The sequence below is a fragment of the Clarias gariepinus genome, chromosome 24 (assembly GCF_024256425.1).
Source record: "Clarias gariepinus isolate MV-2021 ecotype Netherlands chromosome 24, CGAR_prim_01v2, whole genome shotgun sequence".
Lineage (NCBI taxonomy): Eukaryota > Metazoa > Chordata > Actinopteri > Siluriformes > Clariidae > Clarias > Clarias gariepinus.
In genome coordinates, this window is record NC_071123.1 from 15,121,161 (window position 1) to 15,134,991 (window position 13,831).

The 13,831-nt window shown below is 39.4% G+C and overlaps 1 protein-coding gene across 2 annotated transcripts in view; it reads right to left on the minus strand.

Annotated features, from left to right (window-relative positions):
* The window catches only part of abr (ABR activator of RhoGEF and GTPase), a 137,337-nt gene extending 129,940 nt beyond the window's left edge, over positions 1-7,397 (minus strand). For both annotated transcript variants that reach the window (XM_053485939.1, XM_053485938.1), the window contains exon 1: positions 6,474-7,397. In XM_053485939.1, the coding sequence (XP_053341914.1) occupies positions 6,474-7,224 (751 nt within the window). In that variant the 5' untranslated portion in view covers positions 7,225-7,397. The remainder of the gene's footprint in view (positions 1-6,473) is intronic.
* Positions 7,398-13,831: the final 6,434 nt, after the last annotated feature.

Here is a 13,831-nt window from a genome sequence, read left to right on the forward strand (position 1 = left end):
ATAGAAAAGCAAAAAATTTGCTTCTTCATATATTATGTAATACTCATATTGTCATACGTTCCTAATGATTTCTTTAATTACAAAAACAGGGTGATTATTGTCCAAATAATAGCAAATAATGTTTTATTCCACTTACCACAGCAATTTGCTAATAATTTTGATGTACACTTTAGCCACTAAAAGTCGAGTATTTAAAAAATATCATTCCCTCTAGAGCTCTTGTGTTCTGAATCGTAGGTAGACTGTCGATTCAACTCAGTAGCATGAAAGTTTATAGTCTGGTTTGTTTCAAGTGGCTAAATTTCCCACATGTTTATAAAGTATTAAAAACTACTAAAAGTAGGTTTTCCCTACCAATCTTCTGCTCTACACTCCTATCCAATTGGTTAGGAATTGCACCAACTGCATATAAACTCTACTTAAGAATAAGCAACACACAACGGTTTCTGTTTTCTGCAGAAGACGTGGCATATTTGAAATTAAAGTTTACACTAATTAAAAAGTATGAATCGATTTAAATTGAAAAATGCTGCATGGATTCAACTTATTGAGTCGACTAAAATGACACAAATATAGAAAGCCCCTCTCCCCAATCCCCCACTAAAAACATTATAAAACCTTTTTTTTTTTTTTTTTTTTTAGAATCCAGCTTGCCATGTTACAACAAAACTTCCAGGAACTTTACTGCTGATAAACAAGCAGATTTGACCAATCGTCCCAAAAATACAAAAAATACAGACTTTCTCACTTAAACAATCTCTGGAGTGGTTTAGTTGTAAACTTTGTCTCCGTGTGAGTGTTGGCTGACCGAACTTAACCTGCCACAAGGACACAGAACATTTCACAGCATGTCACATTCTTGTCTGTGACGCATCAACTCACTTAGCTACTGAGCTCTGCAGGATGTCAGCTCTGAGTTTTATGCAAGTTCTAATTTAAACATTTTGACCAGGATTCTTATATAATAAATATATATATATATATATAAAATAAGAATTCTGGTCAAAATGATTAAATGTATTTTATATATATATATACAGTGAGGTCAATAAGTATTTGATCACCCTGTAGAAATCATGGAGGGGTCTACAATTTTCAGCATAGGTGCATTTCCACTGTGAGAGACAGAAACCATGACGTCTTAGTGTATTACTGATAGTAGCCTTGGAAACTATGGTCCCAGCTCTCTTCACGGCATTGACCAGCTCCTCCCGTGTAGTTCTGGGCTGATTCTTCACCATTCTTAGCATCATTGATACCCCATGTATCTACTTAGACTTTGGCTACTTGTGGGGTGCACAGGTATCTTTATGACAGCTAACGACCTCAAACAGGTGCTACTATGTTAGAATCATGAGTGTAGCTGGACTATTTAAAAGCAAAATAACAGGTCTTTGAGGGTCAGACATCTGGCTGATAAGCAAGTTATCAAATACTTATTTGACACAGTAATTCACAAATAAATTGTTAAAAAAAAAATCATACAATGTGATTTCCGGATTTTTCGTTTTAGATTCTGTCTAAGTGGAAATGCACCTATGCTGAGAATTATAGACCCCTCCATGATTTCTAAGTAAGAGAACTTGCAAAATCACAGGGTGATCAAATACTTATTGACCTCACTGTGTATATATAATAACCGTTATTAAAGGCGCTATATAAATAAAATTAAATTGAAATATATATATATATTTTTATTTTTATTTTTTTTTTTTTACAGTTTTCCTAATGAAATGATTTAAGACTTTCCCAATTGCAGCAAAAACTTTTATTAATCAGTTAACATGGTCCATTTAGGACATTTTCACATTAGGCACAATTGATTTGTACCGTGCCCAGGAGCAATTGCTCCCCATTCAAAATCCCGCTGGCAAGTTTCTTTGGCTATTATTATTTTTAAGGCTATGTAGGTCAACGGACGTAACGCTATGCACACATGAAGATTTGGGAGGAGACCGACAGCACTGATGACATCACGCCCATCATGATTTATTAGTGTAGGTAATTCATGTATAGCCACACTGACCCCAAAATCTTTTTTTTCCAATAATTTTTCAATTGAAATCTATTTACATTTAAGGTGGATAAATGTGGTTATTTGTCTATAATCCTATGAGCTCTAAACTTTTCCACACATGCCCAAGCAGTACATCATCAAATGTTTTTTTTTTCCTAATGTTCCAGTACTCCCTTTACAAACGGCTCATAAACGCGCTAATAGGTTCCAGTGCCGAAACGTCTCGCTTTCCTCCTTTTTCTGTGGTGTTTATAAGTGTGGTTACTTTCCAAATTACAAACCAGACACAACATCCAAACTAATGTACATTATCATTTCCAAATGCTTTCCCTGTTAAAGGAGCAACTTCTGTGAAAATGGACACAAACAACTTGAGGCAGCTAAAAATACTTGCTACTGACATGTTTGTTATTAGCATTATTATTAAAACCAGGTCCCCAGTGAAACGAACTCCCACTTCTGTTCCTCATAAAATTGTCACATCTAAATCTCTGAAAATGTCTGGTCATAAAGGTTTTAATAAATCACTTTTATTTCTGGTGTAATTTGTTATAAAGCCCTGTTTCCTAGTATTTTTTTAATGTGCATGCTAATTAAGAGTCACACAGCTAGCTACCTAGCAAAGACACTGTAACTTTCTTCGCCTCAAACATAAAATTCTCCAGTTTCATATTGGCCTTTAAACTAAATAAGTGTTTCTTTTAGCCAGACATGTCTCTTTTAAATTAAATCAGGTTTCTTTTTTTATTCAGCTAAATTGCGAGGTAACTCCTGAGGGGATGTGCATACTCGATAGCTGTATGTTTTTAGCAATTAGCTTAGTCTCTTTACTAGTGTTTGCTTAAACACTGCTGACCTCAAGAAACTTTAACTAATGAAAATTGTATAGTAACTGAAAGTTATTCTTTTCTGCAACATCTTGATGTCTACAATTGTTTACACCCAACACTATTCAAAAGTAAAATCGATTATTACATCCAGAACAAGTGCCAGTTTCATATTATATTTAATGCTCATATCACTTTCAGTAAATAGGCTTATCACTATTGTGGCTATTTAGCTTTATCTAGCACCAGGAGTGACAATGACTATGCAATTACCAAGCACTAAATGTTCACACAGGCCGCAAGGTTGGCTAAGTGGTTAGCACTGTCGCCTTACACCCCCTGAGTCTGGGGTGGATTACCAGCTGTGGGCATTGAGTTTGCATGTTCTCCACGCGCTTGGTGGGTTTCCTTCGGGTACTCTGGTTTCCTCCCATAATCCAAAGACATGCAGAGTACCCTAACTGGCATTTCTAAATTGCCCGTAATGTGTGAATAAGTGTGTGTATGTGTGTCTGCCCTGCAATGGATTGGCACCCTGTCTAGAGTGTACCCTGCTTTGTGCCCCAAGTCTCCTGGGATCAGCTCTAGGCGCCCCCATGACCATCTTTACAGGATAAAGCAGTATTAACGATGAGTGAGTGAGTGAGTAAATGTTCACTCACACATACAAAATAATAATAATTGATGTTTTGCTATTAGGAAGTCTGGGTTAGAGTGAGGAAGAAGCCCAATAGTGACTTCTATGTACCGCTTCGGCTATGAAGCCCTAAGGATATAGACGTTATTTAAATAGTTTTATACATACATTGTGTTGGAAGAGAACCACAAAATCAAAGTTGCCTACATTTTATTATGTCATTGATTTAAATAAATCTGCTGGAGTTGACTAATCGTGTAGTTTTCCCAATAGGTGGGGGTGTCTGTGCCCGGTACAATACAAACAAAAGCACTACCTCATTTCTGTGGTTCACATTTTTGGATTTTCCCAGCTAACACACCCACACTGAGTTAGATTAGTGCTAGTCAGAGAGGGCAGATAAACAAAATATGCAGGCCACAGCAACTGTATGCCAAGAAGAGAACAGGAAATCATCGTCCTACTTTCAGGGTATGTCACCTACCACAAGCGATGATCTGAAATCAAATCTCAAACTGTATTCAGGGCTAAAGGTGAGACAGACACTGTTCAGGTTTCAGAAATGGATCTAGTTTAGTGCTCTGACCACACAATGTAATAAGAACTCCACATAATGCGCTGCCTGAAGGACAGACCAATCTTGTACTGTGTGGAAAAACTACTCAAATCCAATAATCCAAACTACAGTCTAACAATAAGCAGCGGATGATGGTTTGAGATGGATTATCATGTGTACCTTCATCAGTTGCTTTTCCCACCACCTCTAGTAGGGGATGTTGGTGTTAAATTTCACTAATCCTTCAGAAAACCAAGCATTCTGCAATAGCCAGGGATCAGGGCAGATGCTGACCAAAAAAACCCGAGATTGTTATCGCATCATAACCAACATTTTGAATGCCATAATAGGTATTATGTTAAATAATACATAAAACTTCATCCTTGCAAAAGACACCGACAGAGTGCTGGCTCAGATACTAAGAATGTGTTAATCTTGGATAATGACTGACATTCAAGAGCTTTGAAACATGTACTGTGGTAAAAACAGGAATATGTGAGATTCATTGGAAAAGGTGCCAAAGAGAAGGGAGGAATGTGGTGACATTTCAAAGGCGCTGTGAATACACAGAGAAATGAATGTTGGGGCGGGGGGCTTCTGGGTGCATTACCAAAATTTTTGATACTTGCAGTAAAATAATCTACAAATGGCAGCAATTTAGATTTAAATTTTTTAAAGTCACAAAATTGAGCCTTACTTGATGATAATATTTTGTTGATGCTCAGCGTGCAGTGTTGGTGGGTACAGCAGTTACTGTCGCCTCACTCTGATCATAACCTCATGTTACAGTCTTGTGAGGAGATTTTTAGGCATGTTCTTTCCAGGTTTCCTCTCACATACGTTCCAGTACATAGACTTGGTAATATTTCAGTTCGCAATACATAGCATCAGAAAAAAAGTTTAATGGTGGCAGAACAGAACTGAAAATTTGTTTGTTGGATCAACTTCTTAACAGTCATTTTATAGACACGCCCACCGCGACGCTGCTTCACAACCTGATAAACGATTACAAGAAAACGCTACATGTTTACAGAGCTGCAAGCTGGTTCAAGATCAGAGTATATATAAATGTGATCTCACAATAGTCCTTATTAATCATAGTCTTAATAGTTAATAAAAGTTAATCATAGTTTTAAAAAGAAGTTTTAAAAAAGAAAATCAAAACATATTCAAATAACTATATCTAACCTTTTGCACCTTTAAATGAAAGAGTTGACATAATTTGGCAAATGCCCTTATCCAGAGCGACTTACTTTTTTTACTTTGTTATACATTTGAGCAGTTGAGAGTTAAGGGCCTTGCTCAAGGGCCCAGCAGTGGTAATTTGGCAGTGCTGGGGCTTGAACCTACGACCTTCTGATGAGTACTCCAGAGCTTTAACTACTGAGCTACCCCTGTCCTCCACCTAATTTTAAAAACCCTGCACCCTATTTTTTTAAGTGGACTGTAAAAGTCATTTTCGGACATGGATTGCATATTCTTAGGACGCAGGGGCGGGGCTTCTGAAAGTGGGTGACGGCTGCCTCTTGTCCATGTGTATGGATAAAATAACATCTCTCTCCCTCAGGAAAGGAGCAATGGAAATTTGAAAAGTTTGAGTATACTTTATGAGATAAGAAAGAACATATTTGATAAAAGAGGATTTAAAATGAAAGAAATATGAGGGAGATCAAGATCAGAAGGTGGCGGTAATGCAACTTACTGGATGCCAACCGCCTTAGAAAGAAGAACAAATAAATGAAGAAATAGGCAACAGAATTGGGGGTGTTGGGGGTCACTGATCAGAGAAGGAAGCATTTAATGGTTTTTTTTTCTAAAGGAAGACTGGACTGGACAATTGACAGGAAGAGGCTGGGAAGACGGAGAAGTTATATCTTTAGTAAGACCTATAGCTGGGGATAATGCAATCGGCTTAAAAACCAAATAAACAAGAAAAAAAAACAAGGAATACGCAACATCCCTGACTTCATCAATCTGTTGTTATGCTTTCTGATATTCAGATGTAAATCATGTTCCTCATAGTATCGTTTAGACATACCGCTATCTTTCATGGTGAACATACCCAATACAGTCTGACCTAATAATAATAATAGTAATAATAATAATAGGCCCTCTGAAATTTTACGGAAAAAGTGACCATGGTGCTCATTCAGACATGAAGCGAACTTATTCAGATGCTGTTAGATTGAGGGGAATAAATTGCATGTGTGAAAGGGAGGAGATATACCATGTCACATTAAAGTGAGACAAGTATTCCGGTTTCCCAGATAAGTTGTCCATGCAAAGTTACTTTTGATAAGGCTTAAGTGCTTAAGGAATTGTGTTGTGTTTTATTAACCATGGTGTTACATACTGTATGCTGCAGATTATTTTGCACAAGTAAGCAATAATGAAATCCAGGATTGCACGTTTAAGTGCAGGTCTGAGGTCTCTTACCCACTGAGGACGAGTCCTCGTGCTCGGAGCTGAGGTAGCCGTCACTGCGCCGGTCCGGTGTGCTGCGACCCGAACCATAACTCCCTCTGAGCGGCACAGAGGGAGACAATCTGCCGTCATCGCCGGAATCAAAATCCTTACTGAAGCGGAAAGGTCTGAGGGAGGAGCTGCGGGTCTCCCTGGGCTTGGGGTCGATCAGGTTCTTGCGCACGAAGTTTTCATTAAGCTCCACGTCATCGTAATCTCTGTCGCTGTCGCGCTCCGAGTCGCGTCTCGTTCGGTCGCAGTCTTCATGCAGAGGTAAAGACCCCGACCCCGACCCCGAACCCACGGAGGTCCCCTTAGCCAAAGCGGATTTCTTCCGCGGGGGGATAAGAATGGGTTTCCCAGTTTTGCTCCCTCTGGCCAGCGCGCCGCCCGCCTCATCCGCGCTCCTGCTCCCGATCGCGTGCAGCCGGATCCCCGGGAGGACAGTGCGGGGCTCGGGTTTGGTCACCGCGAGCTCCGCGTCGTTCTCCTTGCTCGCCCATCTCTCCGCGTCGTAGCTCTTCCTCTTCTGCGCGATGGTGGTTTGCAGGTAGATCACCTTGAACTTCTCCATCGCCAGCTCGTGCTGCAGGCTCTTCAGACGCGCTTTGCACTGCTCCAGCTGGTTCTCGATGTCCTCCACCGTGCACAGGTTCATCATCGGCACCTCGCCCTCGGGAAACTCATTCCTCCAGTGCTTCTCAAACTCATCCTGTTCCCACATTCTCCTTCTTCTGCTTCTGATCCTTATTTAAAACAAACCTAATACTCAGACAACAACAAATAAAATACTCCAAATGTCCCTTAAACACACTCAGAATGAATGGATTTTGCTTATAGTGATCATTTTTTTCTCAACCTCGCGAGCGCTTCCTTCCACGCGCGACAGATCTGTTTAGTTGAACGAGGGGGAAAAAAAGAAAACTTTCAACTTCCGCAACTTTGGGAAGCGCTGACGTCACCGTACAGGGATCCAATCACACGAGCCTCTCGGGAAAGAACGGTTACTAAGGTAGGGGCGCGCACGAGCGCACACTAGCGTGCTTTGTAGTACGCAGCACGCGTGTAGTGTGTAGTGTGGAAGGATGCGGTTTGGTGTTAAATCAAGCGTGTGTGCATGCTGGAGCTTTAATCCTGCAAGAGTTTAGCTTAAAGCATAGTACAGGTACTCAGTAGCATCTACCAGATGTGGTGTATATACACTGTACATCAGTGTAAATAGAGGCATTGGGAAAATTATAAAGTGCAAGTTAAATAAGTTTTACATAGTGCACCTCCAGGGTCCGAGTTCAATTCCTGCCTCCCTCAGGTCTGTCTGTGTGCATGGAGTTTGCATGTTCTTCTCATACTTGGTGGGTTTCCTCAAGGATCTCGTTTCCTCCTCCCACAGTCCAAAGACATACAATACAGATTGCCCGTAGTGTGTGAATAAGCGTGTGTACTGTATGTGTGCCCTGCGATGGATTGGCACCCCCTTCCAGGGTGTACCCAGCCTCATGCCCTAAGTCTCCTGGAACAGGCTCCAGGCCCTCTGTGACCCTGTACATAGGATAAAGCGGTATAGATGAGTGATGAGGGAAATGTATACAACCCCAAATCCGAAAAAGTTGGGACAGTATGGAAACTGCAAATAAAAAAAAAGTAATGGTTTCTAAATTTACTTTGACTTACAATACAACAGCACATTATTTAATGTGTTCCTTATGATTTTTTTTTTTTTTAATAAACATGTATTTTTTTAATAAACATGTATTTTTCAGCATGAATTGTGCATCACAGAAGGGCAAGTTACCTTTGCCAAGGGCACTGACACAACCCCATGCCATGACAGACCCTGGCTTTTGGACTTGTTATATTTTGTGTCCACTGCAATAAAATACAAGTCAAAGTAAATTTTAAAATCAATACTTTCTTTTTTTATTTGCATATTCCATACTGTATATATGTGTACACAGTATATATACATTTAATATACAAAAATGCACAAAATTGTAGAAAGAAAGTAGTGCTGTATTAGTGTGCAATATATAATATACAAATTGCACAATAGAAAATGGAAAAAATGCACAAACTTGTAGAAAGAGAGAGGTGTATTATTGTGCAATGTATAAAATTTTTGTGGAATTTTGTGCATTTTTGCAGTTTCTGTTGTGCAATGTATATATACAGTATATATTATACACACTAATACAACACTACACTAATTCAACACTACTCTCATGTTGAATGTATATATATATATATATACTGTGTATAGATAAATATATATTTATGTATACACATGCAATTTTTGTATAAACACACAGTGTAAAGTAATACAGCAAAAATTTTTTTGTATAACTCGGGTGCCAGGATAGATGTCCTTTATTCAGTCTCCTCAAAAAGTAAAGACACTGTTATGCTTTTCTACCTAGAAGTGGAGTGGTAATGTGGCAGGATGGATCCTCTGAGATACACTCGAGTGGAATGAGGAAGAACTAAACAACCCTTTAACTCTGTTTCTGTAATGATATAGGCAAATTGGTTATGTTTGGTTAGAATCAATCTGTGTGAATATTAATCTGGTATAATATAAATATAAAATAGTATTGGAAGTAGTATGTTGCAATAAGTGTTCATCGTTACCCTGAATCCAACTGCTTTTTCCTGGTCTGAAAGGCACTGGTCTCATGAACGGCATACGAAATAATAACCTGTAATAACCTCATAATCTTAAGCATGCTAATAGCTGAGACAAACATGAGGAGAATTGTGTAAACTGCCCAGAATGTAAGAACATTAAGGTGTTTCTTAAGTGCCTTTGTTCACTGATGCTCGCTGGCCAAAGCAATTCAAGTCTCATTCAGATTTCACTCAATAGCATTAGCCTAAGAGGACAAATGTGATATGGGTATTGCAGTGTCGGTGAAGTAGAATAATGAACAGGCTCCATGGCTGTAAGGTAACCGAAGACGAGAGACATGTATACTGATAGCCCTAGAGCAGCATTGTAGAGAAAAAAGGGAGGGTAAAGCTTAGGGGCATGGGGGGCATCCAGGTTCATTTCATCAGATTTCAAGATTCTTATCATTGTCAGCTTCGCATGTGAAAGTGATGAGAACTTCAGAAAAAAGAAAATCAAGCAGGCGAAAGGAGATGGAGCATGGCAGGACCGTATTAGACTGTAATTGCGCGAGTTTTACTTTAGCATTCTGATCCATTAACACATAATGAGATGGACATCTTTCATCAAATAGGTGTCGCTTCATAAGTGAAGCAGAAACTGCATCAGAAAAGAAAGAAAGTGATCAAAGAATATTAATTTACTGCCATGACAGAAGCTCACATCATTGCAGCAGTGGAGGAGAGAAACCAAATCCCCTATTAGATCATCATGTATTTGATACACATCGGTGCATTTGAGTCGGGACTTAAAAGCCAGCCGGAGAACAAACCTTCCGGTAAGCTCCAGCTTCGAGCAGCTGTCTCACTTATTCAGAGGGAATAGTCTTAACAATATCATTTAGAACAGGAAAGATAAATGGCACATGGCTCGTTTAGAAGCCTTTCTGGATCCAGGCCCAGAGTGGAAAGAACCTTGCTTTAAAGGTGTTTTTGATTACACTCTCAGGTTCATCCATAAGCCTAATGTAATCACAGTGTGGTTCGGTACATCAAGGTTAGACTAGTCAAGGGGCATTTTATGTGGAAGGTGTAAAAATACAATTGAAGTAAAATTTTGACATTTTAACAGCCCTCAACTGCTCGTGAACAACCACACACCCTCTAATGAATCTATGTTTGCTTCATGAGTAGATCTTTAAGGGAAAGAATATCGTTGAGCTTATTTCTGGAACAGAAAAATTCAAACAAAAAAGCTCACACACACACTCACTCACTCATATTCTATACCACTTTATCCTGTATCCAGGGTCGCGCGGACCTGGAGCCTATCCCAGGAGGCTTAGGGCACGAGGATACCTTAGACATTATCTTAGACATTATATGATTGTTAAAAAACAATGAAAAATTACAAACAGCACTTTTGATATAAATATTCATTTAATACTACTATATATAAGCAGTTAGTGTGGTCAAAAAATAGTAATATACAGTAGTAGATCTTATGGGAAATTGCTATCACTTGGTTTTTACGTCATTAAAGGAGCAATATGTAACTTCTGGTTGCCCTCTGCTGTCTGTAAAATATACAGTAATTCTATTTAAACACTACCTTCAGCAACACGAACCTTCTAGTGAAAGTATATTCACCTCATAGGGAAGGTGCAACTGGTGTAATGGTATCATGCAAGCATCCCATTCTTGCGACCTGGCTTGAATTCCCAGGTGGCGCATGTGTGTTTTATCCTTGTTTCAAGGGTATATGATAACATTGGATCGGTACAGAGATGATAAAGTCTTTCTGCATCCATGAAGCAGTCTTTTTTTAAGCCAGTGCTGGATTAAATGGTTAAGGATGTAGGTTACTGGCTTTCTGATCAGAAGGTCAGCGGTTCGAGACCCAGCATCCTGAAGTTGTCACTGTTGATCCCTTTAGCAGAAGCCTCAACCCCGTCTGCTTCAGGGGCGCTGTATCCTGGCTGACCCTGTGCTCTGACCCAGTCTCCTACTGTGTGTGGGATTTGTGAAAAGAAATCATTTTACTGTGCTGTTAGATACTGTGTGTGGCTTAAGCTGGGGGTGGAGCTATATTCCCAACCAGATAGAAAAAAGCGGCTTTATTAAAGAATCTAGCAAGATCAATATTGCACATGGCATTTTTTCCTACAGTAGCTTTGAAGTTATATTTTTGCTGGGAGTCCAGAAGTATCTTTAAATATTCCAAATATGGCACCTTTAACGTAACTGTCCACCCATTTAAAGGTTGACAAAGCTGAAAGGTGGCTGTTTATTTTTAGTATAGTGTGAGAAAAAAAGCAGAAGTAGGTCTTGCGGTGGATATCTGCACCTCCCACCAGAGAACTGAGAAATTCTGCAGTATTTATTTTATTTTTTTTACTCTTTCTACTATAGGAATTCTGTCACTACTGAAAACTTTTGCAGTGAGTTGCTGGTCTTCTAGATTAGCGAGCTCAACCTCAATAGTTCCTATCAGCACCAGGATATCCTTCTTTCAAACCTTTCATTATATCTACTTCCTTTTTTCAGTCTCTGGTTTATCTCCAGCTTCTTAAACTCCATGTAGATGGTACCTTGGGGATACCGTACCTTTAGGACTGTCACATCTGCATTTGCATATGGCGCTTGTTCTTATTATTTATGGTAAATAAATGCACCTGGGTGATCGCTCCGATTCCTAGAGTTTGATTTCCTTGCAGATTTTACTGCATTTAATACTTCGCCATGTGTTAAAGCCTTTAGGTGTGTATCGTTCCTGCGTACATCCTGCACACTGCTGCTATGGGTTGGGTGTACAGTCTACATCCTTGGCCTGGTCTGATATGATAAACTCCGACTGTGATTAGGTTACTTTCAAAGTTCAGACTTTATTCTATTATATAGAGCTATGACGTAATCCCAGCCATTTCCAGCAAGTGCAAGGATTTTTCTGTCAGCTGATCCTTGTAATCTGTGGTGCATACCATACAGTGGCTAATCTAGGAACGGCAATCTATTCTATTCCTACTGTATATTATGCACATTTATTCAACATTATCTTCCTTTTAGGTGAAGGGCATAATACATAATGATAATAATATGCATAATATTTGAATGTAGAATATGCTTATGGTCCACTTTCCTAGAAAGACTCAAATGTGCATTATCACCATTTTTTATTTAAAAATTAATAATTTATTTATTTTTGTATTTTGGTTCGTCCACGTGCCATCTGGCACATTATACTCTCCAACCTGGAAATATATACATATACTCAGCAAAAAAAGAAACGTCTCTTTTTTAGGACTGTGTATTTCAACAATAATGTTTTAAAAATCCAAATAACTTTACAGATCTTCATCGTAAAGGGTTTAAACAATGTTTTTCATGCATGTTCAACTAACCATAATCAATTAATTAACATGCACCTGTGGAATGGTCGTTAAGACCTTAACAGCTTACAGAAAGTAGGCATTTAAGGTCACAGTTCTAAAAACGCAGGACAATAAAGAGACTTGTCTACCGACTGTGAAAAACACCCAAAGAAAGATGCCCAGGGTCCCTGCTCATCTGCGTGAACGTGCATTAGGCATGCTGCAGGGAGGCAGGAGGACTGCTGATGTGGCTAGGGCAATAAATTGCCATGTCCGCACTGTGAGACGCCTAAGACAGCGCTACAGGGAGACAGGAAGGACAGCTGATCATCCTCGCAGTGGAAGACCACGTGTAACAACACCTGCACAGGATCGGTACATCCGAATATCACACCTGCGTGACAGGTACAGGATGGCCACAACAACTGCCCGAGTCACACCAGGAACACACAATCCCTCCATCAGTGCTCAGACTGTCCGCAATAGGCAGTCCATGAGGAGGAGATGCACTGCAGTACTTCAAGCAGCTGGTGGCCACACCAGATACTGACTGGTACTTTTGATTTTGAGCCTCCCTTTATTCAAGGACACATTGTGAAATATTCTTAGTTTATGTCTTATGGTGTTGACTCTTTTAGTGTTCATACAAATATTTACACATTAAGTTTACTGAAAGTAAACACAGTTGAAAGTCAACTGTTAAAAGTTGATATATATATATCTCCAGGGTTTATGCATGGAGGGGAGAATCGAACATTATTCAGAGGGAGAAGGTAAATAGATTGTTTTAAATAGAACATTTAAATTGTTTTCACATATCTGTACTTTACTTGAGTAGTTTTCTTAGAAGATACGTTTTACTCCACTCCATCCTACAACAAATATCTGCACTTTCTACTGCATGAACAGTGGTGTGTAGCATTTAAAGCGGTAATATTGCCCTCTGCTGACTACTACACTTAATTGTGTGATTTGCCTTCCCTCTATGAAATGCTCAGTCATGTAGCAGGTGTTTGAAATCAGAAACAGAGAAGAGAGAGAGTGAGTGAGAGATTTTTGTACTTTTGATGTTTTTGAAAGTACTGCAATTATGCACTGATTTAAAAAATGTGCTGATCTCTACAAATACCCCCCCCCCCCCCAATTCCATTCCAAATATTAATAAAAAAAATGGTCAGAGTGGTCTTGACAACAACTCCAATAACTACTCCATGCACCCTTGTTGAGTAGAAAAGCACCTCAGAATGCAAAACATGTCAAACCTGAAGGTGACTGACCTACAACAGGTGTAGACCACAATGGCTTCCAGTGCTCTCATGACAGAAAAGGACTCTGAGGCTACAGACACTCAGCTGGAGG